Source organism: Hyperoodon ampullatus, assembly GCF_949752795.1.
Source record: "Hyperoodon ampullatus genome assembly, chromosome: 10".
NCBI classification, from domain to species: domain Eukaryota; kingdom Metazoa; phylum Chordata; class Mammalia; order Artiodactyla; family Ziphiidae; genus Hyperoodon; species Hyperoodon ampullatus.
In genome coordinates, this window is record NC_136923.1 from 33,110,939 (window position 1) to 33,136,151 (window position 25,213).

The 25,213-nt window shown below is 44.6% G+C and overlaps 1 protein-coding gene across 3 annotated transcripts in view; it reads left to right on the forward strand.

The window, feature by feature from the left end:
- The window catches only part of ARHGEF3 (Rho guanine nucleotide exchange factor 3), a gene marked incomplete at both ends in the record, with an annotated part of 279,852 nt that overhangs the window by 211,272 nt on the left and 43,367 nt on the right, over nt 1-25,213 (forward strand). The window contains one exon of one of the 3 annotated variants that reach the window (XM_079713690.1): nt 3,267-3,362. The exons of the other annotated variants lie outside the window; for them this stretch is intronic. Coding sequence (XP_079569816.1) covers nt 3,267-3,362 — 96 coding nt within the window. Of the gene's footprint in view, nt 1-3,266; nt 3,363-25,213 lie in introns of those variants that run through there. 3 annotated transcript variants of the gene reach the window in all.

Sequence of the window (25,213 nt, forward strand, 5' to 3'; positions counted from 1 at the left end):
AGTTTACAGGCCTTATTGTATGAAAAATATGTGTCTTTAAACATCAGAATCTTATTCACCATGGTCAGACATTCAAGCTGTGAGAGGCTTGGAAGCATCAGACCACCCAAAGCAACTCCAGATTCCCATCTTCCCTTTTGCACTCATTTGGGGCTTGTGCTTTTTTTTTTTCCCCCCCAGCACAATTTAAATTGTTACTGACCATTAGCAATCTCTCTCTCTCTCTCTCTTCCTCTTCCTCTCTCTCTGCCTAGCATACATACTGATAAAGACATAAGTTTGCTGCACATATATCGTGCCATGTATATTGACTGATTTTTATGGTTCCATCTTTTGAAGAGGGACAAAAAAATGTTTAAGAGCAAGTGGATATGGCAGCCTTTTCATCAACCGATATGACTCTTTGCTCTACGATATTTGTACTTGAGGTTAAAGTTCCCTCTCTTCCGTAGGGTTTATTTATTACTACACTGGACTTATATATGCCAGACTTCGTGCTTGGTCCAGAGAATCCTGCAATGAGTAGCCTAGTCCCAGGGCTGGCATAGTTTACCAGGGTCACTCTCTTCTTCACCAAGTGCTGGATGTACACTTCCCAACTGGAGGTCAAGGCCGAGTGAGCTCCAACAAGGATCAAAGCCCGTCCATGAAGGGACTGTTACTGGCCAGAGCCGCCTAGTTGAGGTGGTGGGCCTGTGGGGGCCCAAGGAGCAGGCAGAGGCAGGGAATGAGGGGCAAGCTCCAGGTGCTTCAGCTCAAATCCTCGGCAGCCAGAGGAGCCCTGTGTGAGGCCTTTGGTGGCAAAGTTAATCAGGGGCTGCTTTGGTTGGTTGCCCTTGGAGGTGGGATTCCCCTCACTCCCCACTGCAAGCTTGGCCAGACTTGCAGTGAGCATCTGTGTAAGCTGTCCATCAGCACAGTTCAGGCTAAAAGGACAGAGTTGTGTTCAGGAATACAGGTAGGAAAAAAATCAGTGGTTCTGAGCCACTCTTTCCCACCCCAAACCGCTTTTTCAGCTACTTCCTTCCCACTGCTTTAGGGTGTATATTTGAGGGAAAAAATTCAGGTGCTCTCTTCAGTGTCAGCTGGAACTCACTCATTCAGGAGCTTCCTTTACATGGTTGGCAAGAGTGAGGCTGGCAGAACTGGACCAGATTCTCTCTGCTTCTGAAGGCAGTTTGTCCACACTAGCTGGGCAGGAAAGCCAGCGAATTTAGTGCCAACGTGTGGGTTTTCATCCCCGAGGCAGGGATGAAAGGGCTGTGTATCATGAGGTTTCCTGACTGGAAAGTAGGAACTGCTGGATTCTGGCCTCGGCTGGAGCAGAGAACACTGAAACAGAGACTAGATATTTCCATTCCCACTACCTCCTATACACCTAAGAAGTCAAAAGGAAAGACATCATCTCCCTAGACCCCCACCTGCTGTGGCCATGACTTTGACAGGAGGGGGAAAAATTCAACACTGCAGTCTACAAAATAACTTTTGAGATAATGCTCATTTTAATATTTTAAAAATTAATTTCTAATTTCCCAACACATGGATATGTTTTTCATGTAAAATATTTAAGAACATATTAGTTATAATGTGAAGGCTCCTTTGTCCACTACTTTTAATTCCCTTGGAACCGATTGCCTCCTTTCAGCCCTGTAAAAACTTGCTGTGGATCCTTCCAGATGGTTTTCAATGGTATTTACCTACATTTCTCTATAGAAAATATAGAGAAATTTGTAGATGTAGGGTTTTTTTTTAACACAAATGGGAAAATATATGGTATTCTTTTTTTTTAAATAAATTTATTTATTTATTTATGGCTGCATTGGGTTTTCGTTGCTGCACTCAGACTTTTCTCTAGTTGCGGCGAGTGGGGGCTACTCTTCGTTGCGGTGCACAGGCTTCTCATTGCGGTGGTTTCTCTTGTTGTGGAGCATGGGCCCCAGGCGCACAGGCTTCTGTAGTTGTGGCACGTGGGCTCAGTAGTTGTGGCTCGCGGGCTCTAGAGTGCAGGCTCAGTAGTTGTGGCGCACAGGCTTAGTTGCTCCACGGCATGTGGGATCTTCCTGGACCAGGACTCGAACCCATGTGTCCTGCATTGGCAGGCAGATTCTTAACCACTGTGCCACCAGGGAAGCCCTATGGTATCCATTTGTAGATGTGTGTTTTTTTTTTTTTTTTAACACAAATGGTATCATACTGTGCTTACTCTGCGATTATTTTTTAACTGAACCTAATACATTTGAGATCTTTCCATGCCACACCCACAGACCCATCTTCTTTTTGACTGCAGCTGCGTGGTGTTCCATAGTGATAATAGTTTACCTAAGCACTCCCCATTGGTGGATATTACAGTTGTTTCCAATTTGGGTTTGTTTTTTACTGTTCCAGACAGGGCTGCAGGGAATGATCTTATAATTGCCTATTGGGCATTTGCAATGTGTTTCTCCAGTAAGGCGTGGTAATGCCGGCTCATCACTACACAGCATTATCTTGACACCCCCTGTCAGATTCCTCTTCTGAGTGGCAGGCAGCCTCTTACCAGCCTCTTCATACTTAAAAATGGGCGCAGAAGACAGGGCTCTAGGAAGCTTTTTGGAAATGGTAGAAATGTTTTGTGTCCCGATTGTGGAGGTTACACGAGTGTTTAGATTTGTTAACACTCAATTAACTGTACAATTAAAATGGGCGCCTTATAGTGTTTGTAGATTATACACCAGTGATGTTCATTTTAAAAAAAGATGTATGGGGAGAGACTGGCTAGGAATAAGGCAAGACAGAATACTGCTTCTTCATGTGGGTTTTTAAAACTCTTACTTTCCCCCAAGGCCGCTTGCCTCCGCCCGGCTTCGCCCCAGCCTCCGTTCTACCCGCCGCCTCTTCCACCCCAAGTGTGCCGCGGAGCCCAACTGGAGCTGCCACTGGGCTGCGTAGCCCCGAGCCGAAGGCCCGCGGAAGGAAGGGTCCAGCCGCCGTATACCGCCGCGGCTCGGGAGGGGGGCTTCAGCGAGGCGGCACCTAGGAGCTCCCTGGAGCTCCCTGCAGGGCCCCGCCCACTCCCCCAGCCTAGATGGGCGGGCTCCGTCTAGGCTCCGCCCCCTTTTAGCTGGCGCGTCAGAGTCAGGTCGAGCTAGGCTAGAAGCCGGCTGTCAGTCTCCGTGTAGCCGCTGCAGCCGCCCGGCACCGTGGAGCTGGGACCCCCTTTCGCCTGGGAGTTTTGTGGTCGCATCGGGTCAGCGGTGACATCTCAACGGGCAGGCCCGGCAGCTGCCATGGTAGCCAAGGATTACCCCTTCTACCTCACGGTCAAGAGAGCGAACTGCAGCTTGGAAGTACCCCCGGCCAGCAGTCCAGCCAAGGACTCCGAGGTAGGGCCTCCACCTGGACCTTTCCGGGTCCGTCTTTCTCTCCATCTCTTACTCTCTCTGCTCCCTCCCTGTGTCACTGTCTCTCTGTTTCCATCTCTCACTCTGTGCATTCCTCTTCCTCTCTCTCCATCTCGCACACACTCTTTCTGTCTCTCTGTCTCCATTTCTAACTCTGTCTCTGTCTCTCTGCCTCCCTTCCACCCCCTCTATGGATCAAGAGAGTGCCACCTCCTCTGTCCCCATCTCTCTTCCTCCCAGCCAGAGGACAGCAGCCTCTTTGCCCCTGCCTCTCTTTTGCGTCCTGCAGGGCTCTCAGACTGTCGATCCACTCCGAAGAGGGACTTACTGCATCAATGGGCTTGGTCGTCAGGGAAAAGCTACACTTTAAAAAAAAATAAATTTATTTATTTTATTTATTTTATTTTTGGCTGCGTTGTGTCTTCGTTGCTGCGACTGGGCTTTCTCTAGTTGCGGTGAGTAGGGACTACTCTTCCTTGCGGTGTGCGGACTTCTCATTGCAGTGGCTTCTCTTGTTGGGGAGCTCAGTCTCTAGGCGCGCAGGCCTCAGTAGTTGTGGCACACAGGTTCGGTAGTTGTGGATCGCGGACTCCAGAGCTCAGGCTCAGTAGCTGTGGTGCACAGGCTTAGCTGCTCCGAAGCATGTGGGATCTTCCCGGACCAGGGCTCAAATCCCTATCCCCTGCATTGGCAGGCGGATTCTTAACCACTGCGCCACCACGGAAGTCCAGGGAAAAGTTACCCTTTAAGCACAGGTTTCCTCTTGCAGGGGTTGACCAGGCAGGGGGACATTCTTGTGGACCCCTCAGGACATCTCATCTGTCAGGCTTGGACTTGCAGCTGTTTGGCAGCAAAGACGGGTCACAGCACCTCTGCTTGTCACCTGTGGCCAGTGGGTGTCATTCAGTTGGGTGTCTGGGAGCTAAATGAGTAATCTGAGTGTCTCCCACATGGATTCTTAAAATGAATTAAACTCCTCCGGGCAGTGGGAAGCCCTCTTGGAACATTGAAAACATTTCTCTTCTGGTAACTTTCCTGTGCCTTGAGGGTAATGTGAGGGAGTCCTCCAGGCTTGTGTTTAGTTTGCCTTTTCCTCCTGTGTGTTATATCTCTGGCAAAGAGCTCACTGGCCTTAAAGGTTGGGTTCAGGTGGAGGAGAAAGCGTCCCTCTCTTTCGTTGAGGATATTGGGGAATACGGTTGCTTTCATTAGACTGCACCTTTGCTGTGGCTAAGCTGTAGTGGAACCCACAGGACCCAGATCATCATTTCCGCTGGTGTGTATCTGGGAGATCTCCACTCTCCCCCACCACGACCAAGAAAGTCTGGAGGCCAATGTGCATCCGGCCTTGTCACAGTGCTCTTGGGGGTCCACCCACCTGCCACCCTTGGGTCTGCTCAACTATGTGCTCTTGGTTCACTGAATTATGTATATTCGGGAGGACAGCATCAAAGATTCATTGCCTCTAACAAGAGCTGCTCCAAGCTGACAGGACTCCAGACAGTCTCAGGTTGTAATCAGCTTTCTGTAAGTTGAGTGCAAACTAACTTCTCACCCCCATCCCCATCCCACACCTCAATTCAGTTGTGTATTTTCACAAAGGGTTTTTGTTCCCAGCAACTGTGGAAGTGTGATGGCCTTAGTGGTGTTTGGACTCTTATTTAAGTTTTGACAGGATAGTACCTGCATAGAATTCAGGTTGTTCAGGCTTGGAATGGATATATGATTTTTCAGTGGGAACTTCATAATTTAATGACTGTGGGAGCAGTGAAGCTAGTGTCCCCTCAGACTCCTTTTGGAAGGAAACGAAGCATAACCTAGTTTAATGAATAAGTTGAATTGGGTCAAAGAAAATAATAGTGAGAATAGCTCTGGACTCTAACTAGTCCCTTCCTGCTGTCACTTAGTCCTGTATTTTTGTGTAGTTTGGCTAAAGGCTTAGGTATAAAACCCATCTGTTTAATCTTTTCTTATTCTTGTTCTTAGAATATAAATATATCTGTATATCACAAATGTGGTAAGAAAAATGTATCACTGGTAAGAAAAATGTATCACCAGATGTCAGATATCAATTTTCTTCATGGTAGCTGAATCCAGATTATAAAATGTGACTTATTTTCCTTTCATGGGGAGGTTCTGGTGTGAGAGTAAGGGTGGGAGATGAACAGTTTCCAAAATAGTCGGTAAATATTTTTCAGGTATCACTGTTTAGGATTTTTTTCCCCTAGTGTTTAAATCAGAGTAGGAATATCTCTTTTGCTCTATACTCCTCGAGTCAGAGGGGTCCAGTCCAGTACATCTCCTAGCTTCATTAATCTGGCATATCACTTCCTGATAATGACGATAGGCAAAGTTGGAAAAAGAAACTTAAGTGATTTGGGGGCTCGTTTTCTGTTTTGTTACCAGTTCAAAAGACAGCCAGCCCTTGTAGGCCTCACTTCTCCATCAGCAGTTAACTAAAATCATATTTTCTACCAGCAGGTGTCATCAGCATTTTAAGTGTTTAAAAAACAGCATACACTAGTTGGCCTTTTGAAAAACATGATTATATACTTGTTTATAAGCTAGGCATCGATGGTGAATTCCTATGAGAGTAATTTTTTAAGATCAATTTCCTTGCAGGAAGAATGTGGTTATGCTAAAAAGAAGGATTGGCCTGTCCAAGGTGTTTTTTGACCTTCAAAGGTAGTTGACGCAAAGCACCTGTGCCCTTTAACTCATAATGGCTGTTCCTTTAGAATTTGCTATGAGGAGGACAGTGGGCACAGCACTGCATGGGCAAGTGCCTTCTAGCATTTGTTCCTGTCCCTGCAACAAGCATGCAGGGCAAGACTCGTGGGGAAGGGGCGGGTGTCACTGATGTGCATTTGATGCCATACACTTGAGCAAAAATGTGCAACAATAAACATTCTTTTGAAAGCACATCATAACAAAATTTCAACTTGGGATTTAAATGATTTGTAAATTTTTAAATCTCAATGATAGTTTTCAGTGATAGAAAAAAATGATATATTTTAATTTTTTATTTTCTTTAAATTATTTTAAATATTAAAATTATTCTACATGGATTATGACATTAATACAATACGGCTCCTTAATCTAGTATTTCTTATGACACAGGTATATGAGTTGGGTTGCAGATGTTTAATTTTAATACCATAACCAGCTAGATCCTTCTAGCTCTAACCATTAGCTACAAAATCTAAGGAGCTTAGTTCATCTTAGTCCATAGCACTAGACTTTCACAGAGAAACATAGTATCATGTGGACAGCATTAAGCTTGTTTCTTCTGATTCATTGATGCAGCTTTGCTCAACTGATCTGTTTTATATTTATTGGGTGCTTACTTCTCATGCCAGGAGGAACTGCTTCTTCTAGGCATATTATGTGCTCTGAACACCTGATTAAGTCACTCAAAGAAAAGCTGTTAGTGCTAATGAATTACACTGATTCCAAGTTAAAAGCCACTATTTTCCCATGGTGACGTTTGCTTTTATAAAAAGAAGGCTCAGAGGCTTCCCTGGTGGCGCAGTGGTTAAGAATCCACCTGCCAATGCAGGGGACATGGGTTCAAGCCCTGATCCGGGAAGATCCCACATGCCACGGAGCAACTAAACCCATGCGCCACAACTACTGAGACTGTGCTTTAGAGCCCGCAAGCCACAACTACTGAGCCTGCGTGCCACAACTACTGAAGCCCATGCAACTAGAGCCCGTGCTCTGCAACAAGAGAAGCCACTGCAGTGAGAAGCCGGCACCACAACAAAAAGTAGCCCCTGCTCGCCACGACTAGAGGAAGCCTGCGCATAGCAATGAACACCCGATGCAGCCAAAAATAAATAAATAAATCTATTTTTTTTTTAAAAAGAAGGCGGCGGCTCAAATGAGTGTATATGTTGGCTAAGGATGCTGGAGCTTCGTGAGAAGGTTTTAAGAGTTTGGGGTCCATTTAATGAAAACACAAAGTGGTGATTCTGTTATTTCTAAGAATTTTTGGACAATTTGATGGACAGCTTACTTTTGGTTTTAAGATTCACTGTCTCAGATGTTGGTCAAGATTAGGCCAGATTTAGGGGCCTCCCTGGTGGCGCAGTGGTTGAGAGTCCGCCTGCCGATGCAGGGGATGCGGGTTCGTGCCCCGGTCTGGGAGGATCCCATATGCCGCGGGGCGGCTGGGCCCGTGAGCCGTGGCTGCTGGGCCTGCGCATCCGGAGCCTGTGCTCCGCAGCGGGAGAGGCCACAGCAGTGAGAGGCCCGCATACCACAAAAAAAAAAAAAAAAAAAAAAAAAAGATTAGGCCAGATTTAGTTAGTGGTATTTGTAGTCATTGCCTTTGTCTCTCTTGTATATGTCTCTGACTTGTCTTTGTATATGTACTAACTTTGACTCAGCCAGTAGCCTTATGCAGAAACTTGGAATGACCTAAAAAATGATGGAATTCTTTTTCTAAGTACCACATCTAATGTCTCACTTGGGAACCCAGCAGTGTTGTAAGTTTAACATAAAGCATGTATTATTCTCCCCACTTTATGAATAAGGATACTGAGGGGAAGTGACTTGCAGAAGGCCACTAAGAAAATCAGCAGCTGAGCCAAGACCCAATGTCAGGTTTCCTGTTGGATTTAGTCTAGTGTTTAATACCAGTGTACCTTGTGGCATCTAAGGATGTTTACCTCTGTGAAGAAAAAGGTGGGGGGGGTATGCAAAACAACAGACAGGTAAAATGCTTTTAAGATATTTTCTTTTAAATATGTAATCTTGAGCACTTTATTAACTGAGGAGGTACCTTTCAAGCTTCAGTTCTAAAGGGCAAGATGAACTCTATGCCCCGCCATAGTTTATGCCCCAGTCAGTCCACATGTGTATTTGAAATATACGCACCTGGAGCTGTGTTCATTACATGCCAGCTGGAGAGCTAAAGGGGTCAGCTGGTTTCAGTAATTTATACATTTCTTGGAATTTGTATCATATAGTGTTTAACTGACCATATGTACAATCAACTACATGGAAATAGTTCTGAGGAGTTATTGAAGTTAGAATCTTGGTGTTTCATCAGGTGATTAAATAGACTCCGTGAATCATGTGGCTTCAGATGTTGCTGGATGGGGAGCCACGTGAATGGTAGAGGGCTATCACTTGCTGATAGGATCTGAATATGGTCATCGGCCATGAGTCTGAGGCTTGTTCAGTTGGATCAGTATCTTGGGGCTCTTGGTCCTCCAGGATGCACATGAACTAGGAATAGGTTTATTAGAGAAAAATATGTTGACATGTGCACATTTGAGGCTGTTCAGGGCATCAATTCTGGAATAAGACTGCCCAGGTCCCAGTGCTGTCTCCACTACCTGCTAGTGATATAGCCTTGGAAATCTACTGTGCTTTTCTCTAAGCCCCAGTTTCCTCAGTGGTAAAATGGGCATGATGGTGGCTCTCCCATATGAGATGATTCATGTACAGTGATTAGCACATAGTAAGTGCTCAATAAATATCATCATCATCAAGACCTCTGTATCTCAAAAAGATTCCTAAAACAATTTTAAGAAATATGATCACCATCCTAATTCCCTGAATGCTGTTTATACACATCAGTGCAACAGGGGCCTTACTATAAGTCCCCTAATTGTCCTTATAGTAATCCTTTGAGGTTGGTATAACTGCCCTTTATTGTAGAAGAAACTGAGGCTCAGAGCTGGCTAGTGGCCTTTCCAGGGTGGCTGAGCCGGTAGATGGAGGAGCCAGTATTCACACCCCAGTCTAACCCTGAAGTCTGTACTTTCCCAACCACATCACGTTGCCCCTAAATGACTAAATCACTGGTCTCCTCACCACATAACACATGAAGGGTGAACCCGCCTGCTGGAGCAAATTGCCTCATGGTCAAAGGCCCATTTTTTCCTGAGTGTCTGGATAGGAGACCCACCATTAGTCAGCGCTCTGGCAGCCACTTCACAGAATGGCTGTGACCCACAGCAGTGAGGTTTGCAAGCCTTTGTTTGGGAGGGCTTTGCTAACTTCTGTCTTGTGTTTCTCAAGACCAAGCAGCTGGTCTTTGGCAGAATTCCGCATGCTCAGCGCTATGGAGGTGACCCTGTTAGTTCTGTGATTAGTCATCTTGCTTACCTACATTAACCACCAGCCTTCCACATAAACCAGTAACTGGAAGCCCCTGCTGCCATCTGGATATTTGTAAATTGTGTCATTTTCTCAAGACACTCTGTGATTGCCTATAAAATCCTGGACCGGTGCCACTGTTTTCATAACTGAATTAAAATAAATTACTGATCATAATTTTGCAAAGTCCTGTGTACATGTAATTGTTACTAATGGTGTGTGCGTATCTGGAAGGGCTCCTTCATTTGTGATGTGTGCACGCAGTTGCCTTCCATAATTTGTCAGCTCTGGTAATGGGTACAGGTCTCACACAAAATGTGGAAATTGCTGTGATTGTATGGCCGTTTATTCTCGTTGCGTTGGCTCATGGACTATCAGGAGTACAGGCCAGTGGTTTCTAATGCCTTCCGTCTTTTACGACTTGACACCGGTTGTTAGCTTAGAAGAGGCTGTGGCACAAATTGATCAAGAAAGTCTTCCAAACCTTTGGCTGGAAAAGGAGTGGGTCTTTCTAAGTCTAGAAACACTTGTGCCTGGACCTTCTGTGTTTGGGCCATTGTGTCCTTTTGCAAGAAGGCAGCTGATTATTAGTAAATTAATTGGAGCTGAACCAGAAACCTTAACAGTAAGTTCACTAGACTTTTTTTTTCTTTTCTTTTTCTGGCTCTTAAGATGAGGAGGAAAGGAGTAGCAAAACAGACTTTTTTCCGGGGATTTATGAAACAAACAAACAAAACTAGCCTCCAGGAAATGACCCAGGGTCATTGCATTAGAGAACCTGAGTGGGAAAGGCGTATTGAGAACATGAAGCCTAGTTCTTGTCCGCTGCTGGATCCATTTGATCTCGGCTTAAACACTTCCAAGAACCTTTTAAGTCTGTACATTCCATCCTTGTTCAGTGTAGATCATGAGAAAATCCTTTCTTAATTGTAATGTTGCTTTCTCGAGCTGAATATTATACAATGACACTTCCTCATGTGTTATCTCCTTGAGTATTTGCAAACTCTCTCCCTACCATCTACTCCTACTCCATACGCGTGTGCTTGCATGCGCACACGCATGCACTCACAGCACACTCTTCCACCAGGTGCTTGTCTTCTCCTGGCTAGATGTCCTGGTTCCTCTAACTTTTCCAAATAGGACATAATGTCCAATCTCTTTCTCTTTCTTGCATATTTCCATCGGACATCCTCAGTGTCCTCTTGAGTGTTGATCAGCCTAAAGACACTGTATGATGCTGTATCAACAAACAGGATTTCTTTTATGTTTAATGTGCTTCCTTAGACAAGAGAAGTAGACTAATACATTGAAAAAATGTTTGAAATAGAGGTGACAGACTAAAGATTAATCTTTGTCATATGAATAATTTATACAGATATAAAAGAACACTCCAAGATGTCCATTGACAAATGGGCAAAAAGACAATAATAGGCAGTTCATACACAAGGAACTATAAAAGTAACATTGTTTTAAAAGTTCACTCTAATAGAAATTATAGAAATGGAAAAGGCAAATAATTGTAAGATGATATTTCATACCTAATTGATGTCACAAGTATTTTAAAGGCATGATAAAACCCAAAGCTGGGGATGTTGAAGAGAAATAATTACTTCTGTGTGGAATGAGGGGACTTGTCAGTGCATATTAAAAGACAAAAATCTTCGCACCCAGTATTCCAGGTCTTGAGGGAATAAAGTTATGTGTCCAAAGTTGTTCATAATGACATTATTTGCAATAACGTTTATGTTTTATGTTTATACATTTTATAGGTTTCAAAGTACTATTATGTTCTTTGCCTCACCTGAGTATAATTATCCTCATTTTAAAGATAAGGATACCAGGAGTCAGAGAGGTTCAGTGATTTTCCCAGGATCACACAGCCGAGAATGGCAGAGCTAAAAGCTTGAAGTCTGATTGTCTGATTCCCATCTAGTGTCCTTTCCTACTTTCTTATAACAGCCAGAAGAGCCAACAACCTCTCTGACCTATAATGAGGGAATGGCTCCATGTACCGTGGCCTCTGGCCCAGGGGTCAATGACATCATTTGAGCCGTTACACACTAGCAGACAGAAATAACCTAATGTTCCTGGGAAAAATAAAGAGGCGGAAAGTTGAGCATAATTATATATGTGATGTAACCAATTTAAATATATATCTATGCACATGGGATCTAGAGAAGTGGGGGAAGGGATGCTTCAATCAGAGCATCCCCCTTCCTTTGTCATTGTGATCACTATAGCAGTGCCACTCAGTGCTCAAATAACAGTCAATTATTTTCATATGCATTCTCTCCTTTGAATCTTGCACAGCTTAGGGACCTGTGCAAGGCAAGGACTGTCCTCTTTGTCTGTCAACTGAGGAAACAGAGATTCAGAGAGATTAGGAGGCAAGGCCGAAATGTTGGTCCCTCCTTGACTAGCCTTGACCTTTTGGCACACCAGAATATTGGCTTAAACCAGCCGTGTTCCTGAGTGAGGTCGGTTGTAAGCAGCACTATTTTGGGAGAGTTCAAAGTGAACCCCATTAAACTTAGCCTGAACACTGCAGGCAGTGACCTCACCTGGGGGCTAATGGACTGGTGGACCCTTCCCTTGGCCTGCACTCCTGCAGATCCAAGTGCAAGGCCTTACTTTATATTTGATGTGAGATCCCCGTTAGGATAAACAGAAAGCCCACAAAGAATGGATAGACACAAACTTCTGTACATGTAGATGACATCCCTTAAAATGATGTCTTTCTGAGCTCTGCAGATGTAATTTGCACCAGAGGTGATAATTAAACGGTAAAAACACATAGAGCATTTCCCCCAGGGTACTGTTTCCATAGATACCACTAGAGTTGGCAACCTGACTGAATTAAATAAAACAGAGAGCCTATGTCAGGACTTTGAAAAAAATAAAGTTAAATGTTTATCAGGTGTCATACATTGTCAGATTTGGAAGTTTGGAGTCTTGCTGGAGGAAGAAGCTGCAGAAGGGAAAAGGGAACCAGCCAGTGGGTAGAGAGAGATGGAGTTGGGCCTGATGGCCAAGGGGACCGAGTGATAAGGTTTCCCTCTGTGCTTTCTGGTCCTGACACAAGGCCAGTGCAAGCTCCCTCCTCAAGTGTGTTATCTTATATTGAAATGCTAACATTCCATAACCCCCAAGTGACACAAGCATGTCAAGAATGACCCCAGGCAACTACAGAGAAGATAATTAAAGGTCACTGGTGAAGACGAGTGTTCTTATTTTTGACTTCACAGAGGTGGGGGAGGGGGAGGGTGGCCCATCTGTATCCTGTTAGGTTTTGGCAGCTTTGGTTCATTTTCTCACACCTCATCAGCCATCCTCCTTGCTGGTTGGTGATTGGTGATTGGTGTGGTCTTGCAAAAGGGGTCTGACACCACTGTGAAGAAGGCAATAGACTGAAGAGGAAAAAATGGGTGGTAGCTTAAGTGTCAACCACAGACGCACAGTGAAGAGCCCTTGCCTTCCGCCTCAGCTGTTTGACGGAGCCTTTTCGGAGAACTTTGAAGGAGACAGCATCAGAAAAGACACCTGGTTTTCTCTCGTTAGTCTCTGAATGTTTTATTCCCAGACTTTAACAGTTTAGAAGAGCGAGCCTTTGTTCTGGCTCAACATCAAGAAATCTTTGCTTTGGTGGACTCTTAAATGCTCATCTGGGGGCTTCCCTGGTGGCGCAGTGGTTGAGAGTCCGCCTGCTGATGCAGGGGACACGGGTTTGTGCCCCGGTCCGGGAAGATCCCACATGCCGTGGAGCGGCTGGGCCCGTGAGCCATGGCCGCTGAGCCTGCGCGTCTGGAGCCTGTGCTCCGCAACGGGAGAGGCCGCAGCAGTGAGAGGCCCAGGTATCGCCAAAAAAAAAAAAAAAATTCTCATCTGGATCTCTTTAGCAGCAACTGTATCTAATGGTTCTTACAAGAGTTTCACTACTAGCTGGGGACAGGGTGCAAATAGGCTCAGCTTCTTGGAACCTCAGCGTCTTTGTTTCTGAATGAGTGGACTGGGTTAGATCTTTATTTCCCAGAAGATGGGTTTCTTACCCCTTGTGGTAGCTCAAATGATACAGGACAAAGTGACAGGGAAACAAGACACAAAATAATTTCAAATCATTTTCCCTTTCCAATTCTCTTCTGATCCTTCTCATTATGTCAAGGAGAAAGTCTCAGTTTGCAGCTAGTGTGTCTTTAATGCCTCTCTATCAGTTCCTAATTTCCCTTTTTAACAAAGCACAGGCCTCAGGCAGGCAAGAGTCTCTAACAAAAATTTAACAATAGGGTTCATTTTTTTAAAGGTAGTTTCTATTTATGGCAGGTGATAGTGATTTTCTGTTTAAGGCAGTGATAGAGTTTATTTTTGCAAAAAGTTTACTTAAGTAAAAAATGAGTAATTTAAGGAAACATTATGTAATAGCTCAGAGGATATATACACAGGGCAAAAGATTGGCGTGATGGTACCGAGAGTTTGGATGCAGTGCATTAGGCGTGTTCTGAGGCCTTTCCAGGGTTAGCACTCTGCAACAAAAATTTCCAGGTTTGGCCACAGCCACTTACAGACTAGAAATTTGACCTTTGAGCATAGGACCCAGATTTCAGGTATTAAGATTTTTAAATAGATAAAAAAGCTGGCTTTAATGTGACATAGAATACCTTCATGGACTAGTTGTTAGCCAATTTAAAAAAATAAAACTGGATTTCTGTTCTAAGAACAAAAATCTTTTTTTCTTTTCAAAACTTTAAAGTTCCAATATTCCAGCTGAAATCATTTAACCCTTCTTCCTTTTCCCCTTCACCCTGAGGGAAGGATTGAACAAGATTGCATTTTAATTTGGGGCAGCCATAGAGTGAGTATAGTGATTAGAAACTTGGATTTAAGGGTCACACTGAGCTGAGTTTGAATCCCAAACTTGGCCACTTGTGAACCAAGAGACCTTGGACCAGTGACTCATCCTCTGAGCCTAAGTTTCCTCATCTGTATAATGAGAACTTCCAAGGGAATTGTGAAGATGAAATGGGCATGCAGAAGGCTTCCACAGAGCAAATGCTCCACAAACCATTAGCCTCAGCAGCATCTGTTTTGCATGTCCATCAGTTGAGTGGAAGCTGTGGACGGACATCCCTGTCCAGTGGTCTGCTGCAAGGTCACCCCTTCCTTTTAGGAAACACCCACCCAGTTTCCAGGGATCCGAGTTGGCACTGGGCATTATTTTTTGAAAAACAAGATGTTCCAAACACACTGGCAAGCTTCACATTTATTCCTGCCAGGTAGGATGAAAAAATTTAGTGTGGTTTTCTAGTGTTCCCAAAATGACTCTCCCGTAGGGGGTGGGGTATGAGCTTTGGGTAGAGAGGCTCCCTGCTCATGGGAGATGAGGAGTGTGTCATCATCCTCAAGGCCAGCTCCCACCTGACACGGATCATCCGGGAACCTTACCCACATTCCAACCGCAGACACAGACCCAGGGAAGGTGAGGAGGATTAGGTTGCTTTGGGAGTTCTTCATGCCATACTCATTAGCAGCACACTTTAATTATAAACAGGTCCTTTGTTAGAAATGTGGGGAAACTCCATAGCATGAGGGATACAAGTTGGTGAAGAGTTGGACAACTAAAAATGACTCCTTGTGCTCTTTGCTTGTCAGTAAATATTTGTGAAGACCAGACTCTACCTAGCTTTTTCTTTTTTTTCTGGGTTTAAAGAAGAGAAGGTCGTGCTTTTGACCCTCAAGGAACTTTTCCTTGAGTTTGATGAGGTCATTCACAACATTAAAGTACAGGCAGTGATTGTCAATCAGCAGAAAGCTGGGTGGTGAATTGGCAACCTCATTGGGGGAGTTTGGCAGACTGGGAGGGGGTCATCCAATGAACCCCCTGGCGCTGGATGCTAACACACCAGTCCCCAGGCCTGCCCTTAACACTAGCATGGCACCTGTGCGCCTGGCTGGGCGCTCTAAGATGCTGGGGGAACACCCAAGAGGGGCTGCTGATTCCAGAATGACAGGGCTTGAATGTCAAACCAACAGCTCCTACTTCTTCACTCCCTCCATCAGTCTCTTCTGCCTCTACAGTCTGGTTTCTTCAGGGCTCCCCTCACCTGGCTTAGGAAGTGAGCAGTGCTGTGGTTAACAACCCAGGCCTTGTAGCGTAGCAGCCTTGTGCTCAGTCCTGGCTCCACCACTCACTACCAGCTCTGTGACCTCAGGCAAAGCTCTTAACCCCTCTGAGCTTCAGTGGTCTGCTTTGTGAAATGAGTATATTAATAGTACTGACTTAATAGAAAGCAAGGAAATCATGCATAGAACACACTTTGGCACAGCCTGGCTCAAAATTGCCCTCAATATTATTACTGTTATGTTGTTACTGTAAAAGGAAGATGTGTATCCAGGGAAGCCGGTATGGGGGTTGCCGGGAAAGCTTTCGAGTCAGATAGAGTTGAATTTGAATTTCAGCTCTGCCAGTTAACTACTGGGTATGACTTGGGACAAGTCACCTCACTTCTCTAAACGCCTGCTTCCTCTTCTATAAAATGGGGTGATGGGATTGCTGTGTGGAATAGATGGGTGAGTGTATGTGTGTGCCAGCATCTGGCACCAGGTGACCCCATGGCTCGTGGTACCTCCTCCTCCCTAGCCAGGGGTCCCCCATTGTGTACATAGTGCTTCCTTCTCTTCTTTTTTTTTAAAAAAATTTTTATTGTTGTTTTCATTAGTTTAATCCTCAGATATCTTTTTTTTTAATTGAGGTAACATTGGTTTACAACATTATAAAAGTTTCATGTGTACAACATTATATTTTGACTTCTGTATACATTACTTGACTTCCGTATACTCACCAACAAAAGTTTCATTTCCATCCATCACCATACAGCTCACCCCCTTTACCCATTTTGCAATCCCCCCACCCCCTTCCCCTCCTTCTCATGACAAAATCAGAAGAGAAGAATTACACCTGGGTCAGGGGTGGGATGACCGACTTCTCTGCTTCTAGAAAATTGCTGGAATCTGTGAGTAGGTAGGGGCCCTGGCAACATGTAGTTTATTTAGTAGCAATTCTGGAGGCTTTGTAGGGCCAGGCGGCCCCTCGCCACCCCTCTGCACAGCCCTGCTTTGTAAATTCAGGAGCGACCCAGAGCCCGACTCCTAAATGGTGGGGCAGAAGGAGGGAGCGCCTGGCTGGTAAATGAGCCTCCCCCCCGCCACCCCTGGGGGTGCTTAGGGCGTTGGGGAAGTCTTTGTCAGGTTAGACCCTCAGTAGTCCCCCAAAGGAGCCCTTCCCTCTATAGCTGGCCCGTGCTGGAAAACTCGTGGGAACTTTGCCCCCTTCTGCCACAGGAGCACTTTACTTCAGGAATAAAGAACATTTTTCTTTTACCACAAAACTGCCTTTGTCTTTCCTGGAAACTTTTATTGGCACCCTTACCACTGAGTCTCCAGTGGCAAAACCAAACAACCAAATCACAGGTTTGTACTTACTTCTTTTAAGTCAACTGCCATTGTTTATTCATTTTCCCCCTTGTGTCTTTGTAATTGAAATGAACTGCGTGTGATGTGGGGAGAGAGCTGGGTCTCTGAGGCTTCTGCCTCCTCTGTCAGCGCAATACATTCTTTTTCAAATGCACAGGCTTCTGAATTTTAATAGACTGTAGATAATGATACATCTGGTTGCATATTAATTGCTGAGAGTTAGAAATAACACATAATCACTGTGTTTCAAGGTTGCAAGTGTACAGCAGTGAGAGTCAGGGTTTGTTATGAGCCTTTGGAAAAATCCATTGTTAGTGGGCATTTTTAAATTCCTGTCATTAAAAATGTGCTACGGAATAAAAACTGTCTTAAAGTTCAGTCTTGTGTTCTGCATGTGTGCATGAACACACACACACACAAACACACACACACACACTTCCCAAGGAGTAACATTTTGAAGCTATTCATCTGCTCAGCTGGGGTGTGTGGGGCAACAGCAAGGCCGTATGAATCCATTGTAGATTACCTACCTCACAGTTTCCTGAACAGCATGCTTTGTACCTTATTTTTCTGCAAACCTTTGCTTAGTGGGTGGTAAGATGTCAGCTGAAAGCCAAAGCAGGAAAGTTTTAAAATATTTTATTTTATTCCCAATTCAGTCAGTCCCTTGTGGCTGTGTGACTGGTAGCTTTTTCCATTTTGAATAATCAGGTTTCAGTGTATTCTGTTCTCGGTCGAGAGCAGACTGTTCTAAAACACCCAAGTGCAGTGTTCCCTGATTCTCAGTGGAGGCATGTGCTGCTGAGGATGCATGTGGACCAAATGATTTGAAAGGATAAATTGTGCTAGGAGGGACAGCTGGGGTTACCAGGGAGCTCAGCAAATGTATTTTCTGTTTCTCTCTGGAAGTCACATCTCTGCAAGGCTTGACTGCTGAAAATCATTGTTCTCATCGAGAACAGAAAGAGGAGGGGGGGTCCAGGTTCTTTTCATGAAGACCTGGTGCCCTTGGTCAGATATCCCTGTAGGTTTTACCCAGCAGCTGAATGTGGGATTCCTCGTCTCAGCCTCGTCTTCAGTCAGATGGCAGACCCAACTGTTAGCTTTGCTTGCCTGCAACATGTTTGATCATCTCAGATTCAGCTGGAACACGCTGTCCTTCCTTTGAGATTGAGATCTGCGCATCCTTTTCCATCTCTGTACTTCTTTTTCCTCTTCTGGGAAGCTAAGATAATGCTGAGCTTCAAGGGATGGCAGGTAGATAAGAGAGAGGACATGTCAGTGGATCTGTGTATGGTCCTTTCTGGAAGCCAAAAGTAGCATGTTATTTTTGGGAGAAATTCTACCCTCCACCTCTGACATGGCTTGAACACCCAGAATTCCTATCATTGCCTAATCCCAGATAGTACTGGGATCAGGCAAGATTGGAGACCAGCCCTTTTAGCCCATAATTCAGCAATGTGGGGTGGGGAGGGGTGGGTGGGAGGAGTTCGATGTAGACCTCATGACCTACCCACTTGGGTGCACTTCCACCACTCAGGTTCTTATCTTAGGATTTCATGGTTGATGTTTTTCTCTACTTGGACATAGCCTTGGATCTTGCCAAACCACTCCCAGTTTTGCTCTATCCAGCCGGAGCTTGACTAAACAGATGATAAAACTGCCGGAAGAAAGGGAAGGCAGGAATGTAGAATCAAAATGTGGTCTCATAGCAGCCCGAGTCCTCGGTGGCCAGAGCATGTCATTAGTGAGATAGTGGCAGGTAACATGGAGCACCAGCTTTGTCCCTGGGAGGCTCAGAGCAAAATCCAGTGCTGCAGGGAATGAATGAGAGCAGAACAGGCTGGGGGTTGGGGGGAGTGTGGGGGGAGATCACACCTCTCCTTGGACATCACAGTTTCAAGGCAATAATTTGATATTTACAGGCAACAACTTATGGGACAGGCTTGTACCGAGCACATTACACACATGATCTTATGTCACCTTCCCAACAACCCTGTGAGAGGGTCAGAGAGCCACCCTCACTTCACAGGGCATGAGACCAAGCCCGTGGAGGTTACATCGTTGGCCCAAGGTCATAGGGTATTCAGTTCATAGGGCACTGTCCTCTGGCTGGAAAGGTTGGCTCATATTTTATCCTTAGATCCTTTGCAAAGAATCAACACATTTGGGGGGCCAGAGTGATAAGAACTTTGTCACTTTCAGCACAGGCTTTCTGCTCATCCTTAAACACCAGGGAAGCCTCAGCAAATGTCCTTAAAGTGCCCTTGAGGTCTGTACACACCAGTTCCCAAACCCTGAAGCAGAGGTGGAATCCCCAGTGCATTCTTCTCCCCCTACCCCTCCAACCCAGCCCAAGGGGAAGCCAGGGAATCCCTTTTACAGAGATAAACAACTACAGAATTTATATCCCACCCAGGGGTTTCCAAGAAGTCAATAGGAAATGACTAGCCGAGACCCCAGAACCACAGAGCCCTTCCTCTGGGCCTGTGGCTGTGATTAGGCCACCACTGCCACCTCCGGCTGACTTCTTGGCATCCCCCACCCAGGAATGTGAGGCTCTGACCCCATTTTCCAGACCTGGAGATGGGTGTGGTGTGCTGTCGGCACATTTCTTCTGTGGCATTCTTGGCAAAAAGGCATAACCTGGCTCTACTCATGAGAAAACATCTTCTGGGCCTAAGGTTGTCTTCTCTGTAAGGGCCACAGAGGCTTGAGTCTGCTTGCAGCTCTCACACTTTTCCAGGAGGTCGAACGGTTAAAGCGCTTCAGCTCTGAGCATCTGGCCCTTTCTCAGTGACAGAGTAAGAGCTTTGCTTGATGATCAGAAAGCATACGTGGAGCCAGAGACTGCAGAGAGAGCTAAATATTTAGCTTCCTCTTTCTCTGAAGGTCTGTAGTGCCATGTCTGGGCATGACCAAAATGAGTTTCAGGCGATGGGCTAGCGTTTGCTAAAAGGAACTTATCGGGGCAAGGGTGTGCATCTCTCCTTCTGCCCAAGGTTAAGTAATAGTAACATCCTGTGTAAGAGAACATGAATGTGGTTTTCTACTAAACTCCAATATTTTAGGGCTATTTATTAGATATTTTTAATCATGGGCCAATTTAACCAGTAGCAGACTAATAAAATAAATTTGGGCTTGCTGCCAGGACAAATGTTGACTTACCCTTATAATGTTGACTGAAACAAATAACTTTGAAAGTAATTGAGGAGTGAAACCTTAGCCAAAAACACAGTGTCTGAAACAGTGGTTCTGTTTTATTTTACTGGCACTGCTAAGAGATTTTGTTCGTAACCTAGGCTGCTGCCCACCTCGACTCTCGGAGAGTCCCATATTTTACTGAATTATTTTCCAAGGTTTTGTTTTGTTTTCTGTTTTTTGGCCCATAAACCACCATTCAGCAAACATGAATATCCCCATGGCAGAGAAGAACAGGTTACTTTTCCACTGCGGGAGCAAACAGTCAAGGATAATGAGAGGAATAAAGATAATAACTTGCTTGAGGTGCTCCCTCAGAAACAAAATGGTATGCCAGTAACATTTGCCCTCTCAGAGTTTGTAGTAAAATTAATTGCTCCTCCAGGGTATACTGGATGAAATCCATCTAACTCGCCCCACACTCACCTTTCCTTCATTTTGCCATTCCGTTTATACAAATATTAGCGATAGTAGTTTGCCAGCATGTGCTTTGAACTTGAAGGAAGCAGGGGAGGCCTGGAGGAAATGAAGCCAGGATGACCACATGAATTGTCATAAAGTGTGATTTCTTTCTCTTCTCATTTTTTTACTTGCATTTGATGGGAGCTGTGTTTGGGGCTGGAACTGAACATCCTTTCAGAGGCTTATGCCAGCAGTGTCTGAGCTTAGTCCAGCATCCCCCTCTGATGCTCCTGCCCTAAGCAAGACCCCTCTAAAAGCAACCACCTCACAGGCTGACCTTGGCCAGAGGCCGTAGGTGCTGACTGGCTCAAGCCAAAACAGACTTGATATACATGGAATAAAGATCATCTCCCCAACCTTGATGTGTTCAGTTTTACGGCCCCAAGCGTCGATGGTTTAATCTGTGGATCTATCCAGACCATTTTGTGTGTGGTGTCTCCATCAGTGCTTCTTAGCATGGCCATGAGGGGAGGCTGGAGAAATCGTCAGCTCCTCAGCACAACAATCCAACACCCTGTCTACAGCTTGGCCATGAGACTGAACTAACTCAGAGTGTCCTGTGGATTTTATTTATCCAGGCTCTCCTTAGTCCCCAGTAGCAAAAATACAAACAAAACAAAACAAAGCCCCCAAAAGGCATTTTTTTCTTTTAAAGAAGGAAATTAGGGTGTTTTCCTTATAGCATCTGATGCAGAAAGAGTTGGGCCATTTCATCAAAAAGGAAATCTAATCTCCCTTGGATGCACAGTGCAAGGCAACCAAACCTGCAGCTGGAGAAAATAAACACAAGGGTGTGGCCTCCACCTTTGAGATTAGCCAGGAGGAAGGTATCAGGGATTCTTCCCAGAGCTGTTCCTGGTGGTTTGGCAGAGTCCACAAAGCCTGTGGGACCTTTGTTGAAATCACCTATAATCACCTGGCATTTTTAGGGGGAAATTATAGTTCTACTTTTGAAGACCTTTTGCTCCCCTTGTGGGTTAGAAACCAATAATGCTGAAATGCGTTTGGCCTAATCAATGAAGCCAGGTTTCCGTTGGAATTTGGGCCTCATTATTTGCCTTTTAACTTCTAGTAACAGATGACACCAGGTCAGTTAGCTCTGTGCCAGGGGAAAGAAAACAAACAAAAAAATTTTTAATGGAAATTTTGGAGTTAGGAACCATTATTTCATTATTGTTTTTTTCTATTTCCAAAAAAATAAGATGAAGAGTCACTTGCAGGCTCCAAAGAAGCTCCCCTGCTTTGCTCCCCTCTTGCTCAGACAGCTCTGCGAAGGGCTCCTCGTTGCTGCCTCTGTGTCCTACATGCCCCTGTGTTCCACTGTGTTCTACCTGCTGAACACCTCACCTGCCCCACTCCAGCCAAGGCTTACTCTCTTGGGTGCTCTGCCTGGATCAACCTTCTGGTTCTCTCTGTGCATCCAGGAGACATTCCCCCAAGGGTGACACGTGTACCCTTCAATGAAGCCCACTTTGCAGATGCTGGGTAAACACTTGCAGAGCTGAATTCCAGAGGATGCACGTAGTCACAAAGAATCTCTTCCATTTATGTGTATTAATTACAAAGGGAGTAGTAGTAACTTTACAGTGGAGAAATCCAGCAGATACCGCCTGTAGGGCTGTTGTAACAAAGTACCACAAGAGGCGAGGCTTAGAACAACAGAAATTTATTTCTTACTCTTCTGCAAGGTAGAAGTCGAAAATCAAGGCGTCAGTAGGGCCATGCTCCCTCTGAAACCTGCAGGAGAATTCTTCCTTGCCTCTTCCTAGCTTCTGGTATTTGCCATCCATCTTTGGTGTTCTCTGGCTTGTAGATGCATCACTCTAATCACTGCCCCCATCATCATATGCTGTCTCCCTGTATGTCTCTGTCTAAATTTCCCTTCTTATAAGGACACCAACGATTGCATTTAGGGCCCACTGCAATCTAATATGACCTCATCCTAACCTGATTACATCTGCCAAGATCCTATCTCCAAATAAGGTCACTTTCACAGGTTCGGGGGTAGAACCTCAACATATCTTTTTGTGAGGGACACAATTCAACCCATTGTACCACCATGACCAACTGGTCCAGGTTAATGTCACCAGTTATAAGGTATAGTGACATCATGTCCCCCAGATATGATGCACCAAGAAGGGCACATCACTTCTGTTGTATTCTTGCCAAAAATGCATAATCTGAATCCAATCATGAGAAAGCATCAGACATGTCTAAATTGAGAGATATACTACAAAATAACTGACCAGCACTCTTCAAAAGTATCATTGTCACAAAAGGCTGAGGAACTGTCACCGATTGGAGGAAAATATAGTGATATGACAACAAAATACAATGAAAGGGTGGGAAGGCCTTGGCAGTAGGAGGTGTCAAGGGAAGTGAGAACATGAGAATATTTGTGGTGACCTAGAAGTTGTTTGTTTGTTTTTTTTAACATCTTTATTGGAGTATAATTGCTTTACAATGGTGTGTCAGTTTCTGCTTTATAACAAAGTGAATCAGTTGTACATATACATATGTTCCCATATCTCTTCCCTCTTTCATCTCCCTCCCTCTCACCCTCCCTATCCCACCCCTCTAGGTGGTCAGAAAGCACCAGCTGATCTCCCTGTGCTATGCAGCTGCTTCCCACTAGCTATCTATTTTACGTTTAGTAGTGTATATACGTCCATGCCACTCTCTCACTTTGTCCCAGCTTACCCTTCCGCCTCCCCGTATCCTCAAGTCCATTCTCTAGTAGGTCTGTGTCTTTATTCCTGTCTTGCCCCTAGGTTCTTCTGACCATTTTCTTTTCTTTTTCTTTTTTTTAGATTCCATATATATGTGTTAGCATATGGTATTTGTTTTTCTCTTACTTCACTCTGTATGACAGTCTCTAGGTCCATCCACCTCACTACAAATAACTCAGTTTTGTTCCTTTTTATAGCTGAGTAATATTCCATTGTATATATGTGCCACATCTTCTTTATCCATTCATCTGGTGATGGACACTTAGGTTGCTTCCATGTCCTGGCTATTGTAAATAGAGCTGCAGTGAACATTTTGGTACATGACTCTATTTGAATTATGGTTTTCTCAGGGTATATGCCCAGTAGTGGGATTGCTGGGTCTTTAAGTTTAAATGTTTCAAGGTAGCCCTCTCAGCTCTCAGTTTCCCAGCCACGTGGACCTTTCCCTATTCTGGCCTATATCAGTTGAGAATTATTGAAATTCAGTAGTGGGATTTTTTTTTTCATTTTACCAGGTTTCTTCTAATTACTGTTGATTCTAGATGATGTCTGCCTCTTCAGTATCCTTTCTCACTAGGCCCTCATTAACAACTGAAGTAAAAATCTCAGATGGCACCTGTCTGCTGCAGTTCAGCATTTACTAGTACATTCGCAAAACTGTTTTCTGTCCATTGAAATAAATCTTTGTATTATAGAGCATTTTGACCACATACCATCTTAAAATCAGATTTCTACCCCTTATTTTTGACTCAGCAGTACTTGGAAGTGGAACTCAGGATTTGCAAGTTGCCTAGTATAGTAAAGGTGCTGTCAGAAAACAGTATTTTGGAAATTAATTTTCTAGAATCTTCTACAGTGTCCTCTTCTCTACTGAGCAAAATACTTAATTGAAAATTGGGGAATCTCCCGCAAAAATCATCTTCCTTTTTCTAATGAGCAGGGGGAAAAAAAGGCCTCAAGCCCTCAAGAATGGTTTCTGTATTTGTTAATAGTTGAAAAAAAGCAAAAGAAAAATAATATTTTGTGACATGTGAAAATTATATGAAATTCGAATTTTAATGTCTATAGATGAAGGTTGAATGGAACATAGTCACATTCACTTATTTACATACTGTTTATGGCTGATGGTAGAGATGAGTAGTTGTGACAAAGGCTGGACAGCCCTCAAAGCCTAAAATATTTAACCATCTGGCCCCTTACAAAAAAGTTAGCCAAGCCCTGGAGTAGGGCATGGGCTCTGGATCCAGCCTCCCTAGCCTAGGTTTAAATCCTGGCCACCTTTTTTAGCTTTCCCCATCTTTAAGATGAGGATCACAATAGTGATCTACCTTGCAGGGCTGTTAGGAGAATAAATTAGTAAATATATGTAAAGCATAGAGAAGAGTCCCTGCAATGAATATGAGCTCATTATTATTATGTAATAATTCTAGAGCTTCTCCATCACTCTGAGATCATAACTTCCTGTTTAACATGAGGATGATGAAAGCCTCCTAGAAGGTTACTGTTGGATGACACGTGACCCCTGGGTGTGCAGTTCCCAGCACATCTCCTGTCACACAAATGTAGCCCTGCATAAGGCTTCCTGGTGTTTCTAAACATTTGAAAGACTTTTTTTTTATGATTCCATCGACTCATGGGCAAAAGCATCTGCTAGCACAGTCGTTTCTCACCTCTCTCTTGCTCCTGGCCAGGTGTAGAGCACCAAGAGCAGTGCTGCCCTGCAATAGAGCAGTCAGTCCTGCGCTAATGGCTGCATTTCTGGCCCCTCCTGGGCTGTGTTTGTAACTCGGTAAAAGCAGAGTCTCAGGGAAGCTACAGACGTGATGTGAAAGACTCTCCTACTGCTCTCCAACCCCACTCTGGCTG